Source organism: Oncorhynchus keta, chromosome 4 (assembly GCF_023373465.1).
Source record: "Oncorhynchus keta strain PuntledgeMale-10-30-2019 chromosome 4, Oket_V2, whole genome shotgun sequence".
NCBI classification, from domain to species: Eukaryota; Metazoa; Chordata; class Actinopteri; order Salmoniformes; family Salmonidae; genus Oncorhynchus; species Oncorhynchus keta.
Window position 1 is genome coordinate 29,693,242 of NC_068424.1, and position 20,716 is coordinate 29,713,957.

Here is a 20,716-nt window from a genome sequence, read left to right on the forward strand (position 1 = left end):
TAGAGAGAGAGATGAGGGAGGTGAGAAGAGAGAGAGAGGGAAAGGAGGGAGGTGAGAAGAGAGAGAGAGGGAAAGGAGGGAGAGAGAAAAAGAGGAGAGGAGAGGAGAGAGACAACCCCCAGTGAAATTGCCCAAAATGGGCATTCTCACGGTGGGCAAGTTTCTTGTTTTGGCATTTGACTGGCCAAATATCAATATGACTGGTAATTGAGTTGCAGCCTGCAGCGTGCGTATTTCAATCCAGTCTTTTATGAAAGTGATTATTTTCATAAGGAACAATACATTATGAAATTATCAGTGTTGCTGTGCTTGTTTGCTTATCCTTTCCCCTCTCATTGCGTTGCGCTTTCAGAGAAACACAGTGTGCGTCTCGAGTGGAACCTTTTTCCCTTTATAGTGCACTACTTTTGACCAGGGCCCATAGGGTTCTGGTCAAAAGTGGTGCACTATATGGGAAATAGGGTGCCATTTGGGACGTATCCACAGGTTGCCCACATACAGACCCCGTTGTCCTAGGGGGCACAAATCCAATTTCACACTCGCCACTGCCACCAGATTATTTATGCATTGGGGATTCACCTTAGGGGACGTGAAGGTGTGTTTATTCCCCAAAGACAGGGCAACACATGGAAATACAATCTCTCTCTCTCACATACACACACACACACACACACACACATACACAGGCAAGCTTTTCCAGAGGTGAAAATAATTTGTGTGCGCACAGCTCGTGTGTGTGGGCCTTCCTTTCATTTATCAAGGTACTATCACTTCTGTCACTTCTAAAGACTACCCGTGGAAGTTAGCATACAGTCTAGTGATATATAGCTCAGTACACACTACACGCCCTACTGATCAATGTTTAACGACCCATGATTGGTTTTACTGACCAGCCTAGGCAGTGAGTGCAGCGTACTGCATTTCATACATAGTGTTCAGGAGCCAAATACACAATGACCCCCCTGTACATTAATGGTCTAATCCAACCTTGATTTATGTTACTTTTCCATGGCTAAGTATTTATGCCTGTCATGGTGAATATTTATTATTGTTGTCAGAGGGGGGGGTTTTGTTGAGTTCTTTCCTGTTTGTGACCTGACTGGGAATTGTAAACATCGTCTTGTCTGTCCTGATCTGTCACTGGCTGTATATTTCTCTCTATATCAGTCTCTCTGTCTGTCCTCTCTGTCTCTCAATGGATATCCCCTCACCTGGCTATGTGATCAATCTCTTTCTCTCTCTCTTTCTCTCTCTTTCTCTCTCTCACTCTTCTTTCTTTCTCTCTCTCTCACTCTCTCTTCTTCCTTACTCTCTCTGTCTCTCTCTCGCCCCCCCTCTATGTCCTCACCTAATCACATCAGTGTCTGACCGTGCTTCCTGACCGCGGTGCCGTATCTCAGTCTGTCTCTCTGGTCTGGTTGTGTTCCACAGAGAACCATGAGCACTGTGGAGGAGGAGCCGGACCACATGATACCATGAAGAGAAGCCTGCAGGTCCTGCGCCGCCAGCTGCTGTGTGAGTAGACATGGCTGAGATAGGATACAGTCAAACCATTACTGACACTCATAGCACACGTGACATAACTAAGCTACGGGCTTACTGTACATTAGCCAAACTTGTAAAACTGCACATTAGCCACAGGTAAGGGCCCAGTAGAATAGAGTCCAGTGAGACAGAAAACAGCTAAAGTGAAGGCACAATAACAGTGCTGATAACAGCTACAAGAATAGGACCTTCAAAACACAGTCTCAGCCGATTCCATGTAGACAGAGAATGGGTATTGTACTCGCATAGTCTTACTCATCCTTATCTACCTCTGCGTTACATAATCATATCATACAGTTTATGCTGATTAACATTCTAAGAATATTAGCAGGGCCGGGGGGGGTGAATATCTGGCAGGTGTCCAGAGCAGAATGTGGGACATGGGGTCAGGCTGAACCACTGACATTACCACAGGCTGTTAGTGGAGCAGGTTGCTCATCTCTACTATGAGATGATTCACCCTGTGCCCCATGGCCCAGAACAGAGCAACAAGGTTAAAGGCTGGGCCTGACTAATCTTAACTCAATCATATCACACAGCAGATACATGAAGGTTGTTGACTGCTCAGGAGGCCTCCTATAGGGTATGCTGTTGTATACTCAAGAACAGATGGTCCAGTCAAAGTGTTCCAATGCTGTACTATGTTCTCCAGTGGTGCTGGGTTGAGAACAGGGTACAGCCATGGAAATAATGGAACCTTTGGCAAGGAAACTATTTCTTAGCATATTCTCTGGCTCAGAAATGTAGGATATGTGAAATCATAGAATGAGATGATTATTTTTGTTTCTCATTTTGCCGTTTGTTTTTGGTACCGTGTGGTTCTTCGTACCAAATGATCTGTCGCCTCTTTTTGAGAGGTTTCATCAGTTTTCTGTGGAACCCAACATTGACAGTCCAGGTGGTATTTTTCACTTAGATGTGCTGTGTGAGTCACAGCTGTGGCCTGCCTCTCCCCAGACTCTTCACACGCAACTCTCTGCATCTTAAATGTCACCCTATTGCCTATATACTGCACTACCCTGTTCAAAAGTACTACACTATATAGGGAATAGGGTGCTATTTGGGGGGGTAGCCTAGGTACCTTGTTCTTATGTCTAGACAGGGAAGCCCGCCAGAGACTCCTGCTGCCTTTCTGTAGAACAGACTATTCTCATTTCTCATTCTGGCCTGTACCTGCCAGCGGCGACATGTAGCCTAGCGGTTAGAGAGGCGTGCTACTGAAGCAACTGGAGGGTTGTCAGTTTGAATCCCGGGTCTGGAGGGGTCTGCTGGTATCAAATCCTAGATGCCATTGCCTGCCATTGTGTCCTTGAGCAAGGCACCCCACAACAATTGCTCCATGGGTGCCCAGTGTGGGAGCCCCCTCTCCTACCTGTGTATGTGTGTCTTTCAGATAAGGTATAAGTCAAATTTAGGTTGGCCAAATAAATAAATTGGCAAATACAATTATCGTAATATAAACCAGAGTTTGGGTCAATGTCAACTGAATTGTACAATGCTCATTGAGAATTCTTGGGAGTTAATTTTTGTTCTTTTTATGAGTTGGCCTATAGCGTTGGTTGTGGAGAGGGGTTTCAGAGAGCACAGAGAGTGGGATGATATCAGGATATTATCACACTGTACTCCCATTTCCTTTGGTCCCAATCCTTCTTTCCTGTGGTGTTTTTTCTTCTCTGTCCTCTCTCTCTTTCCTTCCATGTCTGCCTTTCCTTCCATGTCTCAACATGGTTGTCTGTACAGGCCCACCTGAAGCTACAGAAAACTTCCTGTTTGTTTTCAGAAAACGTTTGTTTTGCCCTCTGTCCTCAATCCAATTCCTTCCCAGTACGGCAATTCCTTCCATCTCCTTGACTCAAGTGCAAATGACATTGTGACGTCAGCTCGTAAAATGCTTATCTGTGAGAGCGTTTAGAGTGATTCGCAAGCTATGAGAAATCTCCCTAATCTGAGTTGCAGGGCCGCGCTCCTCGCCTTTTGGTTGGGTTCTATTGTGGCACTACATTGTGCTTGTAATAATGTCATAACACCGCCGTAATATCTTGAATAACTTATACATAACGTGTGAGCGGTACAGTGCTGCCGGTCTACTTTATTGCGTTGTTTTTCTCAGTCTTCGTGACTCAATGTTCTCCCCAGAGCCCGAATAACTTCCTAGTTTATGTCTTTCCTTCCTGTTTAAACCGACCGGACCTGGTCCTGTGGCCCAGTTGCTGTTACAGCCCCCAGTCAACCAACTACTGTCCTACTAAATCAATACCCCAGTAAACATCTGAGGACCTTTCTCTCCTCCTTGTCTCTCATTCCTCAGGTCTCTGACAGAGTGGATATGGGATCTGGGATAAACATGTCTGTGTTGTAAAAAGTGTGTGTGTGTGTGTGTGTGTGGGGGGGGTAACCTAATCTGACAAGCTTTACAGAACATTCAAACAGGAAGATATTATCCCACTGTGTGATAGGATGAATCACAACTGGCACCCTATTCCCTATATAGTGTACTAGTTTTGACCAGGGCCTATGGCTCTGGTCAAAAGTAGTGCACTAAGTAGGGAATAGGGTACTTTTTGGAACGGTACCATAGAATTTCTCAGAGCTCACGTCTGTGCCGCCGTAACCCCCCACCCCCAGTCCCAGCGGTCCACAGGATGTGCCCCATCTATCCCTCAGCCCCCTGGGATAACCACTCTCCCCCATAGATTGGCAGGCGGGCCGGGCACACCCAACCAGCAGACCAGTGGAATTTGTCTGTTGACGCCACTTTTAAAGATACACTCTCTTTACACCTCTGACTGACAGTTTGTTTAATTCCCGACTGAAAACAATTGTTGTTCAAGAATAGTTCCTAACCTGAAAACAGAGTTCATTAAGGGTGATTGCACATAGCTGCGAGAAATAAGTATGTTTGAATAAATGTATTGAACTTAAAGGAGAGATGCTGTTTACATTTTTATTTGTATGATTTGACCCTCATCCCATTGTATAATCCCCGGACCCATACTGGGGATTAAACTGGAAAACGGATGGAAAACCAGTCCCTTGTTTTGATGAGTCGAAATGTTTTTCTTATCCAGAGTGACTTACGAATACCAATACAACCTCCTCACCAATCAACTGTCAGATCACATACTGTATTGTAGGTGACATCAGTAACGCCTATTGACTACTGCAGCTAGGTCATAATTGGAATAGCATGGACAGGCTTGATAATCAAATCCCGCCACAGGTCTGACTGGGGATAAGGGGCTTTTTGTGCCCCTGCTGTGAAGAATCTCATCAGTTTGATCTGTTGATCTGGTCTGTTCAGATAGCATGTTAAAGATGAGGTGAAATGCACAGGCTCTTCTCCACAAATCACATCGTCAAAAGAAGCCCAACATCTACTTTCATTCGACTCCGTCAAGCTTTATTTACAAATATGAGCTGAGTGTTTGTGTGTTTTGATTTAACCCTTATTTTACATGGTAAGTTGACTGATAACATTCTCATTTACAGCAGCAACCTGGGGAATAGTTACAAGGCAGAGGAATGACCAATTGTAAGCTGGGGATGATTAGGTGACTGTGATGGTATGAGGGACAGATTGGGTATTTAGCCAGGACCCCTACTCTTACAATAAGTGCCATGGGATCTTTAGTGACCACAGAGAGTCAGGACGCCAATTTAACGTCCCATCCGAAAGACTGCACCGTACACAGGGCAATGTCCCCAATCACTGCCCTGGGCATTGGGATGCCCTTGGCATTGGGAGGACTGACCAGGACCAACCCTGCTTAGCTTCAGAAGCAAACCAGCAGTGGGATGCAGGGTGGTATGCTGCTGGCTATGTTTGTGTGTGTGTGTGTGTGTGCGTGCATGTGTAGTTTGAGTTTTTTGAGATTTGAGATGGAACCTTATTGGTATTCTGATCGATGCTGTAGAGACAACCCTCCTAACTCCCGTGTGGACTCACAGAGCATCCCATGGACTTAGCATCCGCGGCGCACCATATTAGCAATTAGTATAAACGAGCCTTAACACAGTCCATAGGGGACTGGGCGGTGAGGGCATCCTTAATCGCTAACTGCTATGCATCAGTGCCCACGGTGTTTACAATACAATATCAACCCATGCATGTTTAGCCTATACACCAGCAGCTAATGATGTGATAATATGATTATCTGCACCTGTGGCATCACAGTGAATGATGTGCGTGTTAAGCTTGGACAAGATGCCCCGTAGACACTGATCTTAGGTCAGTTTAGTGATTTGACCTACTAATGGTGAAGGTGAGGATTTGGGGAGGGTAAACTGTGCTGTGCAGTTTAGAAATAGCGCCTACAGAACAGCCACCGGGGATTGAATGTTGTCGATGGAGGATGCTGCGTATTATAGGACCTATTTTGGGGAATGTCAGATTTCCTGGGATTTGCTAAATGAAACGCTTTGACTGACCGACCAACTACTGATGATGCAGCACAACTGGGCTCCTGCCACATAGGCAGACTGGAGATTTCTCCTTCAGAGAGCGAGAGAGCGAGAGAGAGAGTTAGAGAGAGAGAGAGAGTGAGAGTGTCTCTCTCTCATGATTGATTACATAGCTAGGCGAGGGATATCCACTGATCTGTTCTCCACTACACACACTAAGTGGATTCTCTTCTATGATTGATTAGCCTGGTCTGGTGGATATAGGATGCAGTACTGTAGGCTACATCTCACACTATTATCCCCCTACACCGGTTGGTACACTCTGTAGAAAAAAGGGTTATTTGGGCTGTCCCCATAAGAGAACCCTTTTTGGCTCTAAGTAGAACCCTTTTGGGTTCCACATCGAACCCTCTGTGGAAAGGGTTTTTACATGGAACCCAAAAGTGTTCTACCTGGAACCAAAAAGGGTTCTTCAAAGGGTTCTGCTATGGGGGACAGCCGCCGAAAAAACATTTTAGGTTCTAGATAGCACTTTTTTTTTTTTAAAGAGTGTAGGCTTGGCAGCTTGAGTAAAGACTGACCAATGAGGATGTGGCTGAATGTAGAGGATTTGATCATGTTCTTCATTAGGATGCATTCATTTCACTAGGCCTCAAACTCAATAACATCCTATGCTCCGAGCAGCCATCTTGGCTTTCTAGGCCCTTGACTCTAATACTGAATGATGGAACGGGGGCAGAAAGATGGGGGACAACGCTATTGGATCAAGTGCACAAGACGCAGCAGGCAGCCCTATGATTTATTAATGTTCCATTTCCCTCCATCTCATCAATGGAGGACTTATACATGAATATCACTCGCTTCTTATGCAAGTTTACTGCATAAATTGCCCATCCCCATGATAAATCTCTGGACTGGGTTAATGGAAATAGGTTTTTGGTTAATATCACTGACATAAATCAGAATGTAATTTTAACAGTCATATTTACCTTGTCCTTTTTTTTCGAGCAGGCTGCAGCTTTCGATAGTGGCGTTTAGCTGCCCACTTCCTAGACCTGGAGATGGTGTTGGTGTTGAGACAAGGTCTTTCACGCAAATGTACTAGCAACCTTAAAGCGTGTCAAGTACCTCTGTGTCCTTTGTCTTGTGTTAGATGGAGTCAAGATGTACTGTATTTCATCTGAAACAGTCATTCGTCTCCTCAGCCACCTTACGTTTTACATGTACAGTTGAAGTCAGAAGTTTACATACACCTTAGCCAAATACATTTAAACTCAGTTTTTCACAATTCCTGACATTTAATCCTAGTAATAATTCCCTGTCTTAGGTCAGTTAGGATCACCACTTTATTTTAAGAATGTGAAATGTCAGAATAATAGTAGAGAGAATGATTAATTTCAGCTTTTATTTCTTTTATCACATTCCTAGTGGGTCAGAAGTTTACATACACCCAATTAGTATTTAGTAGCATTGCCTTTAAATTGTTTAACTTGAGTCAAATGTTTCGGTTAGCCTTGCACAAGCTTCCCACAATAAGTTGGGTGAATTTTGTCCCATTCCTCCTGACAGAGCTGGTGTAACTGAGTCAGGTTTGTGGGCCTCCTAGCTCGCACATGCTTTTTCAGTTCTGCCCACACATTTTTTATAGGATTGAGATCAGGGCTTTGTGATGGCCACCCCAATACCTTGACTTTGTTGTCCTTAAGCCATTTTGCCACAACTTTGAAAGTATGCTTGGGGTCATTGTCCATTTGGAAGACCCATTTGCGGCAAAGCTTCAACTGATGTGTTGCGATGTTGCTTCAATATATCCACATAATTTTCCAGCCTCATGATGACATCTATTTTGTGAAGTGCACCAGTCCCTCCTGCAGCAAAGCACCCCCACAACATGGTGCTGCCACCCCCGTGCTTCATGGATGGGATGGTGTTCTTCGGCTTGCAAGCCTCCCCCTCTTTCCTCCAAAGATAATGATGGTCATTATGGCCAAACAGTTCTATTTTTGTTTCTTCAGACCAGAGGACATTTCGACAAAAAGTATGATCTTTGTCCCCATGTGAAGTTGCAAACCATAGTCTGGCTTTTTATGGCGGTTTTGGAGCAGTGGCTTCTTCCTCGCTGAGCGGCCATTCAGGTTATGTCTATATAGGACTCGTTTTACTGTGGATATAGATACTTTTGTACCTGTTTCCTCCAGCATCTTCACATGGTCCTTTGTTCTGGGATTGATTTGCACTTTTCATAACAAAGTACGTTCATCACTGGTAGACAGAACGCGTCTCCTTCCTGAGCGGTATGACGGCTGCGTGGTCCCATGGTATTTATACCTGCATACTATTGTTTGTACAGATGAACGTGGTACCTTCAGGCGTTTGGAAATTGCTCCCAAGGATGAACCAGACTTGTGGAGGTCTAAAATTATTTTCTGAGGTCTAGGCTGATTTCTTTTGATTTTCCCATTGTGTCAAGCAAAGAGGCACTGAGTTTGAAGGTAGGTCTTGAAATACACCCACAGGTACACCTCCAATCTACAGGTACACCTCCACCTCCACCTTCAACAAGAAGCTTCTAAAGCCATTTTCCAAGCTGTTTAAAGGCGCAGTTAACTTAGTGTATGTAAACTTCTGACCCACTGGAATTGTGATACAGTGAATTACAAGTTAAATAATCTGTGAGTAAACAATTGTTGGAAAAATTACTTGTATCATGCACAAAGTAGATGTCCTAACCTACTTGCCAAAACTATAGTTTGTTAACAAGAAAATTGTGGAGTGGTTGAAAAAAATAGTTTTAATGACTCCAACCGAAGTGTATGTATACTTCCGACTTCAACTGTAAACCAAATCCTCAATAACTTAATGAAATCTATCTAGTAACCATTCCCAAACCATCTGTGACAATGCAATCTCTTTGTGGACAAGTCCAGACTAGCTTGAGGATCTCAACCAAACAGAGGGATGAGGAAAGAGAAGACAATAGACTATTTCCTCTGGAGTTTTGGAACAAAGGGGCTATTTTACACGCACGCACGCACGCACGCACGCACGCACGCACACACACACACACACACACACACACACACACACACACACACACACACACACACACACACACACACACACACACACACACACACACACACACACACACACACACACACACACAATATATTGCCTGAACATGTCTTTGTCCCACACCAGTTGGCTCTCTTTGCCTGACCACTGTTGCTTCAGCCTCATCCATCAACCACCACACACATCCACCACTAATCTCCCTCTCATCTTCTCCTCAGCTACCTCCTTTGCATCTCCTCCTCCTCCTCCCTCTCTTTCTCATGTTCCCATCTTACCTCAGCCCGCTCAATAATAGATGTTAATAAAATCCTGTTCACTCTTCTTGGCCTCTCGATCATCTCACTGGTTCATTTACTCCCAGTTCATTTCCTCTCACTGTACTACAGTGGAGAGAGCCAGGTTCTCTGTCTGTGTTTGTCCTGCTTACTCATTCACTTCATCAGCCAGCCAGAGGAGCACTGTGACAAATTACATGGCTCAATCTGCCACACCCAGCTCAACCCACTGCCGCATACAAACACACACATTAGTGGTACACACACATATCAGCAAATAGAAACACACACAGGCCCATACCGGGGGGGGTCAAGTGCAAGTGTTGGTTCAGGATTTTTTCGGGGGGATTATTTAAGATACTCTTTGAAGAGGTAGGGTTTCAGGTGATTTCGGAAGGGCAGCGACTCTGCTGTCCTAGTTCCAGTGGGAAGCTGGTTCCACCATTGGGGTGCCAGGACAGAGAAGAGCTCGGACTGGGCTGAGCGGGAGCTGCCCTCCCGTGAGGTCGGGAGGACCAAGAGACCAGCCGTGGCAGAACGGAGTGCTGGGTTTGGGGTGCCATCCCACATGCTTGGGGAGCTGTTTTATTCCATTCTGTATTGTAATGTACTGCTGTTTGTATTAGGTTCATGCCTCACCGTACCGCCTTCCATGACATAAACAGCACCATACTTTACACATCTCTTAGAGGTCCACTCTCTTAGAGGTCCACTCTCTTAGAGGTCCACTCTCTTAGAGGTCCACTCTCTTAGAGGTCCACTCTCTTAGAGGTCCACTCTCTTAGAGGTCCACTCTCTTAGAGGTCCACTCTCTTAGAGGTCCACTCTCTTAGAGGCCAGCAGTTTAGTTGACCACGGCTGAGTCCCAATTGACACCGTGCACTGGGACCTGGTCAAAAGCAGAGCACTATATATAGGGAATATATTGCCATTTTGGGATGCGGCCTTGGACACTTAGTCACAGTCTTCATAGGGAATCTTTAGAAGCAGGACATGGGTTATGAGTGGTGAAGGGCTCTCCCAGATATAACTGGAGATCCATCGTAGTTGTCCTTGGTATTCACTAACCTTCAGCCCTGTGTGCAGTCACCAGTAGGCATACTCACATTTACCTTACTGTACGGAAGAGACACACATTTCAATTCAATTCAATAGATCTTTATTGTCTGAGAAGGGAAATTCACAATGAAATGGAAGAGGGAGGGAGAAGGGGAGTTTGAGATTATGGAGAATCAATACCATTTTATTCCTCTGATTCAGAGGGGCAGGGTTAAATGCGCAAGACACATTACAGTGTGTGTGAATGCATGTGTGTGCATGTGCTTCTCAAGATTAGATGTATTTCATTGATTGATTAACTCAACCACACATACTGTAGCCTTCCACACAAGTAATCTAGACACTTCACAAAATATTGACTATTCCTGAGGCTGACAAGGAACATCATGCAACATGTTTTGATGTTACCAAACTTAAAAGGTGTTTTGCCTCCTTTAATGTTTTAGATATGCTGCTCAATAAAACATGATGATCAGCAAGTTCCCAGATGAATATGAATAAATGTGTTTATTGCAGATGAGGAGGAGCACACCAGGGCTCTGTGTGTGTGTGTGTGTGTGGGCGTGCGTGTTTGCGTGCGTGCGCACAACTTTGTTGCCAGTGGAGCAGGAGCTCATGTATTATTCAGACTTTCCTGACTGACCGGGCCGGGTTGCCAGGTTGTGTTGTGACAGGGGGGTTAGATCCTGATTGAGGGTGTGACTGAGGCCAAACCACAGCATGGCAAACAGTGTCGCTATCACAATCACACTCTATTGACCTGTAGTACAATGCTTTAGTCTATAGCAGTAACACAGTAGCATAAGCTGTCTACTAACAGCCTCCCACCATCAACATTATAGTTATCAACTCTACTCTGCGTGGATGGAACTATAGCTATATGTCACAGAAAAACATGCAGAGTATGATTATGTTTGTGCGTGTTGGAGGATTGAATACAGTAACAATGGGCTGGGGAGACCGGGGGTCAACATACCCCCATCGGAGATCAACAATGGGTCTAAATATGAGGTTACAAATCCTAGGGTGAGTTGGGCTATTTCTGAGAGAGTATATGGTCTCCCTGCCTTGCGACCATCTCTCTTGAGAGCACTAGTCATAAATCAAACTATCCCGTCTTTGTTATCTCCCGGTTATGGGTCTGGAGTGTCTGGAATAGGCTCCTCTCTGCATTAGGGACGTGACAGGCTTGGTAAATAGAAGGCAGAGGAAAGAGGACCCTCTCATACAGTACCTAGTGAGCCGGAGAAGCTTTGATAGCGTCTGTGTCCCAAATGGCAGCCTATTCCCTATGTGGTGCATAATTTTTTGGACCAGAGCCCTGTGGGCCCTGATCAAAAGAAGTCCACTATATAGGGAATAGGGTGCCATTTGGGACGCACACTAAGTTAAGATAACGTTTAAACGGCCTATGCTTCCAGGCCTTTGCATGGTATTGGATCACATAATGGACTGAAGGAAACGAGTGTATAGGGATGTGTGATGCTGAGTATTGGTATATGATGGAGTTAAGAGGGGGTACTATTCTATCAGTACAGTGTTTGAGATTGTGGATGTGTGCTGTTACCCTCATAATACTATTCTTTCTCTTAATGCTATTCTTTCTCCTTGATCATACTTATCTTCAGTGATTTATTTCTATATTTTATTTTCTCCATCAGTACATAACAGTATTACAGTATATGTAGTAGTTTTCCCACCTCTCCCTGGCTCTGTCGCCCATCTCTTCATTCGTTTGGAAAACGTAAACTTGGTTTCCATAGTTACCGAGGCAGCACCATGGTGATACGATAGCTTCAGCACCTGGGTCATATGGGTAGCATTGAGAATCAGTGTGTGTGTGTGTGTGTGTGTGTGTGTGTGTGTGTGTGTGTGTGTGTGTGTGTGTGTGTGTGTGTGTGTGTGTGTGTGTGTGTGTGTGTGTGTGTGTGTGTGTGTGTGTGTGTGTGTGTGTGTGTGTGTGTGTGTACGACTGATTGTGTGGGTTGGTGGTGTGTTTCTAAAGCGTAGATAAGCCAGGCACCCCAGCTGCTTTCCTGTGTGTGGGTTGTCTGACCTAAGGTGAGGCACATCTAAAGGTGTAGCAGCTCAGTGAGACTAAGAATAAGGCTAAGAATCTGACTAATACTAAGAATAAGGACAGAATAAATAGCCTTTCGTAGTCAATAGTCGTAACTGACTTGTAGAACAGATTCAAGAGGAATGACTGTAGGTCAGAACACTGTTCTGTCTGTCTTTTCAGCTCCTTTAACATCCTCTCTTTTTCACTTTCTCCCCAACACTCCTCCATACACAGTTTTTCATCTTCTACTCTTAGAAGAAGAAAAAAATTGTTAAAAAGAACTTTCTCCCCAACACTCCTCCATACACAGTTTTTCATCTCTACTCTTAGAAGAAGAAAAAAATAGTTAAAAAGAGGGTTCTTCGGGACTCCCGAGTGGCGCAGCGGATTAAGGCCCTGCATCGCCGTGCTTGAGGCGTCACTACAGACCTGGGTTAGATCCCAGGCTGTGTCACAGCCGGCCGTGACCGGGAGACCCACGAGGTGGCACACAATTGGCCCAGCGTCGTTCTGGATTAGGGGAGGGTTTGGCCGGTCGGTATTTCCTTTTCCCATTGAGCTCTAGCGACTCCTTGTGGCGGACCGGGCGCCTGCAAGCTGACTTTGGGCTGCCGGGTTAAGCGAGCAGTGTGTCAAGAAGCAGTGCGGCTTGGCAGGGTTGTGTTTCGGAGGATGCATGACTCTTGACATTTGCTTCTCCCGAGTCTGTAGGGGAGTTGCAGCTACGGGACAAGATTGTAACTACGAATTGGATACCATGAAATTGGGGAGAAAAAGGGGTAAAAGTACACAAAAAAAGGTTATTTGGCTGTTCCCACAGGAGAACCCTTTTTGGTTCCAGGTTAAACCATTTTGTGGAAAGGGTTCTACCTGGAACCAAAAGGGTTCCATCTGGAACCAAATAGGGTTCTTCAAAGGGTTATACTGTGGGGACAGCCGAAGAACCCTTTCAGGTTCTAGATAGATCATTTTTTTCTACAAGTTTATGTTTCATTCTCTTTTGTCTCTTTCATATCAGTCCTTTCTTCCTTCCCGCTAACCACTGAGTAGCCTTTGAAAAACACACTATGAAATATCTTATTCCTCTTCTCATGTAAAACAACTGCTTTGCTAGCTAGCGCTTTGGTGCTACCGCCTGCCTGCCTTTGTGCTAACTAACACAGTGTTCAGCGTAGAACACACAGGCCGGTCGGTATTGATGTGTTCACAGTAGCCATGTTTAACTCTGTCAATAAGACAAGGTAGGAAAGGAGCAGAGGGAAATGAATTAGCTCCCGCCGGTCTCCTCTGAGTTTCTCCCTCTTTCTTTCTTTCTTTCTCTCCCTCTCTCTCTCTCTCTCTCTCTCTCTCTCTGTCCCTCATAGATAATGTAGTAGTATGACATGGTTCTCCCCCAGGTAGCTTCTAATAGCTAGTTGCTACATTGCCTCCCTATGGGTCCTGGCTGGTTAGAGTGAAGCTGTCAGGTTTTTGAACATATGAAAACATCATAAGCTTTTTGATTCTTTGTCTGTCATCCATCTCTCTATCTGTATCTTTCTCCCGCTGCAGACCTCTCAGATGTGGCCTAGCGTCACCTCAGAATCAACACAATAACTGCTGCGTGTTTCTGTTGTGTTGTCCATGGAAAGAAAAACGCTTCGTCAGGATGCCTTCTTGCATTTGATGTATGTGTGGCAGGCTCAGCCATGCTGGCACAATTAGAGCACGTTTCTCGACAGACAAGAGGTGCCACTAGTCCTCAACCTGTCGGCCACACACACACACGGACGCATAGGCATGCACACAGACTCGACACAAACACGCATACAGACACACACAAACACACACACACAGCATTATGAGGTTAATAAAGCAATCTAGTTAAACCAGGCGAGTGACAAACACAGTGCAGGCAGTTGATTAAGGCGTGATGAGTTTTAATGGATGCAAGACAAGGTTGTACGGTTCCTCCCTGACTCATAAACAGCCTATTGCAGCTCCTGAGCCTCAGTGTTGGTGCCTCAATATGCTAAGCAGGGAACCTCAGGAGAAATGGTAGACAGACCTGCACACACACACTCAGACACACACACACACACTCAGACACACACACACACACACTCAGACATGCATACTTGCACGCACACACACATTCTTTCTAATAATTCTCCCTTCCTCTCTCTCACACTCTCTCTTTCTGTCTTTCTCCCTCTCTCCCTCCATCTCTGTAGATGTCCTAGTGATCCTGGTTGTGCCAGTGGGCCTGGTGTCTTCTACCCAGGAGCTGTACCCCAGCCGGACCCCCCAGGACCCTGTCTCCATGGCAGCGCCCCACAGCAGCCCCCCTAACCCGCTCTCGGCCCTGGCCCCCCCAGACTGGCAGCAGGAGGGCTCCAGCAGCGGGGATTCTTGGTCCCCACAGGGAGGGGCAATGCCCACGGGCATCATCCAGCCCACCGCATCCCACAGCTCTTGGGGCTGGCATCTAAACCACAACACCAGCCTGGCACACATTATAACACCACCCAGTAGAGACAGCCTCATTCAAGCTGCAGCTACTGTCAGTCCTAACACTGTGAGCTCTGTGAGAGTTAACCAAGACCCTGGCCTTAGCTCTGCCAGCCCCAGCCCAGTCAAGCAGGCCCACTCCCCCAGCTCTAGTGCTCTCAACCCGGGCCACAGCTCCAGTTCTCTTAGTGCAGACCAGGGCCTCATGCCCAACTCGTTCACTGTAAATAAAGTCCGTAGCCCAGATACTGTCAGTGTTAACCAGGGCAACAGCCCTCCTAGCCTTACCAGCTCTGGTGGCCCGCATAGTGAGGTGGCTCCAGACTCTGGGTCTGCCCTGGCTCCTCCAATGCCCAGCCCACTCACAGAGAGAAGGCATACTCTTGACCTGGAGCTTGGTGGTCTCCCGTCCCCCACACACACACATGCCCCCCTGGTGGGGAATGACGAGGAGGCCACAGACCCCAGTCAGCAGGACTTCACCAGTGAGCTGCAGCCTTCCTCCCTCTCCTCCTCCTCTTCCTCAGTGGATTCTGCTCTAGATCAGACCCTCAGGGAGCATGTTGAAGCCACGCCCGAGCTGTCCCAACCCCACGCCATCACCCTACGGGGAGTGCACCCATTGGTCAACGAAAGGCCCACTAGGGAGCTCAAAACAGAGGGGCCTGCCTCTCCAAAAGAGAGCCCACCAGACAAGCCCCCTCCCCCCCTGGCCCCCACCTCTCCATCTCCCCCCTCCCTGACCCATGCCAGTTTGGCCCCAAAGTCCAGCCCTGTCTCCACCAATGGTACCACAACCAATGACACCGCAGCCCAGGAGACAGGCAGCGGCAGGGCCCCCCCTCCCCCCCCTCAGGGTACAACAACAGACGATGCCCCCCTTGGCCCACAAAGCCCACTTGGCAATGCCACTTTTCATAACGGCAGTGTGGAGGGCAGCCCTAGCAAGAACCCCTCCTCCCAGTGGAACAGCTCGTCCCCTACAGAGCCGCCCTCCACGGCCAGTGGGAACTTTCTGAACCGCCTGGTCCCCGCCACCACCAGGGACCCCTGGGGTCCAGGCAACGGCTCTGGCCCCGCTATGGATTCGCCGCTGTCCCGCGCCACCATCTGCCTGAGCAAGATGGACATCATGTGGATCGTGTTGGCTATCAGTGTGCCTGTGACCTCATGCTGTAAGTATCAAATAGCAACCTGAGGAAGGCTCTGGTGACAAGAGGTTAGAGAAATTGTGTTTGTGTCAGTGGGAGGCTAACCAACACTTTTTGGCGGCTGAGACCACTTTCATACTGACCACCGTATCCACTGAAACACTGTGATACATAATGAAAGACCCTGGATTGATGTATTAGAAGTTATATCATTTTAGAGGATGTACTGACTTTGCCCCCCACTCCCCCTCTCTCCCTCCCCCTCCAGCTGTCCTGCTGACTGTGTGCTTTATGAGGAGGAAGAAGAAGTCTTCAAGCCAGGAGAACAACCTGAGCTACTGGAACAATGCCATCACCATGGACTACTTCAACAGGCACGCGGTGGAGCTGCCTCGGGAGATCACGTCTCTAGACAACGCTGAGGTACACCTATTCCTGATGTCACTGACAACCTTGTTATAAAGCCCAAAGAGGAATTCCTGTAGGAAATGAGAAATGTTTCACTTCAGTGGAAGGGCCTGTATGTAAGTTACAGCCCCCCCAATCTGGCACCAAATAGCTCTACAGGGGATGTATTATATAGAGTGAAAGGGCCGATATGTACGGTTGTTGTGAAGCCTGGACTCAGCATGGTATAATGGACATTTGGTCAAATTGACATAATCTGTGTGATAGCATAGACTGGAGTTTAGAAATAAGCTATTTTCTGAATATACAGCCTATGTTTGTACAGGCATTACAAATGTGGGCTCCTCCAATCCTCCAAGTTAGGCTCCTCAACTAGATGTTCTTCAGAATTCACTAATGATACAAAACATGTAAATAAGTGAGCAGTGTTGTTGCCAAGTAGCTAGAGTACTTTAGCAGATGTGAGGTCAACATGTTGGTTACAGTGGACTATATATGTGGACTATAGTGCCCTCTGCTGTAACATTACAGCCACAACTTAAACAACTCATTTTGGGGTCATTTTAAACCATTAGATTATCCTTTGTATAGTTCAGGGATGGGCAACTGGGTGGGTGGTGCTTAGGACCCACAAAACACTGTATGTGTGGGTATAGATGTGGGTAGCAGGCCCGCAAGCCACTGCAGCCCCTCTTGATGATTACACATTTTTTTTCTGGCCCCCATTAAAATTGCTTATCCCTGGTGTCGTCTATCGCATTTCAATTCACTCTACGGACATATTTTTGTTGCTATGAAATCAGCACGTCTCATCGGCTCTCCACATAATTTCTCATCTGCATACTGACCACACCTCTATTTCTGATTTGTCCTCTCTTTTTGCTCACTCCATCGCTCACTCTCCGCCAATGCCTCTTCCCGTGGTGCAGGAGGGGAATGCCGAGGTTGGAACATGTTTAGGGTGTTTGTGGTGACACACAGGTGTTGTCTTGCGTCCCTATTTTATTCCTCCCACTGTAGCTCTGCCTCCTCCCTCCCTCCCTCCATCTTTGTCTTTCCTTATAATTCCCCTAAAGTGCCTCTATCTTTGCTGATGCTGTTACAATAGAGATGAACCGTGAATTGATTTATCTATATGGCTGTTACGGTCAATATCTATTTTTGCCAAATAGCCTTTTTCCAGTGCAACCTAGTGTATCTTCCATACAATAGTTCAAGTACTAAATACAGTGACGTGTTAATGTTAGGGTTAGGGGTATTGCCAGCTAGAATGTACCTCTTCCCGTCCCCTCTCTTTCTGTAAGGCTCATTCTTCTGAATCACTCTGTTTTTTTCTGCTTTTTCTCCCCCACCCCCTGTTGTCTTTTTAGCTGAGTCACTGCCACGATTTCTCTCTCTCCCTCTCCCTCTACTAACTCTCCTCTGTCTCTCTCCCACTCCTCCCTCTTCCACTCTTCCCTCCCTCTGCTGTGTTGCTGTGTTCTGCTGAGTCTCCCCTTCCCTTCTTTACTTATTTTCTCTGTTGTGTAGCCTGTTCAACTCCCCTCCCTCTTTCTCTCTATTTTTGTCTCTCTGTGTTCTTTCTGCTAGCTTAATCAGTCAGCCATCTTTTGTCCTCACCTTTCTACTACATACGATTCAGACCCCAAGCACGGAGAATTGTTTGTGTCTCCTAAGTCGCAAAACACTCTGTCCTGAATCTCACTAGCCTTTTGTGTGTTGTGTGTTTCGTATGTGCGTGCGTGCATGTGTGCGTGCATGACTGTGTGCGTGTGTTTCAGGAGCAGGAGACGTGCCTACCTCCTAATGGAGACTACAGCGACAGCGGGGTGGTGCTGGTTAACCCTTTCTGCCAGGAGACCCTGTTCATCAACAGAGAGAAGGCCTGTGACATCTAGAGCGGACAGATGCTGGTCTGGTGGCCATGTCCTGATACCACCGGTACAAGACTGTCAAAAATAAAAGTCTGACTTTCAAAATAAATGTCCCCCGCCCTTTTCTCCCTGTCGTTGTCATTTTTATACATGTGGTTAACTTCAGAGACACCCACTTTATACTGTATATTATGAATACATAAACGAGACGAAGAGAAGAGCTAAAAACAGACACTATTTACTATGAGGGTTTGCCTGCATATTTTTCTGATGTACATTTTCTACAAAAGCTTAATTGTGATAATGGTTTTTATGTCTTTATAATCTACGGAGTATGTGTGATTTGCCTTTTGTTACAGTGGCTTGATGGTGAGAGCATTGTGGACGTGGCCACTTGAATTCTGCTTTAGAGAAAATATATTATGTAAGAACGTTATGTTTCATTTTCTTAAAAATCAAACCCAAAATACTTACTGAAAAGCCTGTTGAACTTGAATTCTGTACCTACGTACTTGAGGGGATATGGAGGTTTAGGGCAAGGTTTGTGAGGCCAGGTTGTAGTAGAGAGTGCCCAAAGGGTATAGGGTTGTATCTGAATAGACCAAATGGACTTTCCCCCTCGCGTGTCACCAGCCTCTCTGTTGAGGGACCACGTACATGTCTTAACTCCCTTTGTCAAGCTGTCTGTCAGTCTGTGTGTGTGTGTGTGTGTGTGTGTGTGTGTGTGTGTGTGTGTGTGTGTGTGTGTGTGTGTGTGTGTGTGTGTGTGTGTGTATGTGTGTGTGTGTGTGTGTGTGTGTGTGTGTGTGTGTGTGTGTGTGTGTGTGTGTTTGCGTGCGTGCGTGCATGTGTGTGCGTGCCTGTCTGTGTGTATCTTTGTCTGTTTGTCTGTATGGATTTGTGTTATGGAGTGGGTTCTGGTTTTGGCTGTCAATGATGTTTGTTTAACGTTAGCCCTCTCTAACCCTAAATATTTTGAGACCAAACATATCATAATCTCCCTCCATAAGTACAGTATTTGTCCATGAGAGTAAATTGTGTTTATTACTGTAATGTACAGATACTGAATGATATTTGATTTAATTTCTGGATGTAAAAATAAAAAATGCCGTAGAAATCATGACCAATGAAAATACTGAGATAATATTTTATCCTGAATATTTACTGTGAGCACATACAGTGGCAGAGTTTAATCAAACATACATATTTTGTTTCATTATCAAATCGATTTGTGTATCATGCTTTACTTTTGCTTTGTCACATGTTTGTAGTTGCTAAATGCTGCCTTTTGTTACTGCCTCTGCTTGTCACATTGTGAAATGCTTATCTGTTCAATCATACTACCCAGTGTTTGAAAATTTAGTTGAATTAGCGTTTTATTGAATATGTTATCAATCTACTGGATGTGCACTGAGTATACCAAACATTAGGGACACCTACCTAGTATTAAGGTGCACCCCTCCCCCCTTTGCCCTCAGAAGACACTCAATACGTCAGGACATGGACTCTACAAGGTGTCGAAAGCGTTCCACAGGGATGCTGGCCAATGTTGACTCCAATGCTTCCCACAGTTGTGTCAAGTTGGCTGGATGTCGTCTGGTTGGTGGACCATTCGAGTGTGGAAAAACCAGCAGTGTTGCAGTTCTTGATACAAACTGGTACGCCTGGCCCCTACTACCAAACCCTGTTCAAAGGCACTTACATTTTTGTCCTGCCCATTCACCCACTGAATGGCACACATACACAATCCATGTCTCAATTGTCTCAAGGCTTAAAAATCATTATTTAACCTGTTTCCTCCCCTTCATTTACATTGATTGAAGTGGATTTAACAAGTGATATCAGTAAGGGATCATAGCTTTCACCTGGATACACCTGGCCAGTCTATGTTATGGAAAGAGCAGGAGTTCATAATGTTTTGTATACTCAGTGTTGCTGCAACGGGCACAAGGTGCCATACCAGAGAATGGGTATTTTGCTAAATGTAGAATGGAGAGGAGGGGCAGTATCTTGTGTCCAGCGTCATGTATTTTTTGTATCGTAACATACACTGTCATTTTTACTGCTGAGCAATAAAAGAGAAAAGCTTTGAACATTCTCTGTGTCTTATTGACTATTCATCTATTTGACTTCTTCCACTCATCCATGAAGACTGTTTTAGTTGCATATTAACTGCCTAGTAGCTGCATAGTCCTCCTGAGAAATTGTGCCACTGTCAATTGGTATTTTCTATGATCAACCTTCTACGCTACACAAGGCTATCTTAATTGTAATTGTCCATTAACTAAAAAATGAGAGAAGAATCATTCCCACTTGCTGCAGACAGATGTACATTAAACCTCTGGGACAAAGCAATGTCAGTGCCTTGCTGACCCC

At 45.8% G+C, this 20,716-nt stretch overlaps 1 protein-coding gene across 3 annotated transcripts in view; it reads left to right on the plus strand.

Annotated features, from left to right (window-relative positions):
* Positions 1-20,433, plus strand: part of tmem108 (transmembrane protein 108) — a 60,134-nt gene extending 39,701 nt beyond the window's left edge. For 2 of the 3 annotated variants that reach the window (XM_035758966.2, XM_035758975.2), the window contains exons 2-5: positions 1,432-1,515; positions 14,631-16,082; positions 16,327-16,481; positions 18,248-20,433. In XM_035758966.2, coding sequence (XP_035614859.2) covers positions 1,476-1,515; positions 14,631-16,082; positions 16,327-16,481; positions 18,248-18,364 — 1,764 coding nt within the window. In that variant the 5' untranslated portion in view covers positions 1,432-1,475 and the 3' untranslated portion in view covers positions 18,365-20,433. The remainder of the gene's footprint in view (positions 1-1,431; positions 1,516-14,630; positions 16,083-16,326; positions 16,482-18,247) is intronic. The other variant, XM_035758984.2, reaches the window with a different exon arrangement.
* The last annotated feature ends 283 nt before the right edge of the window (positions 20,434-20,716 follow it).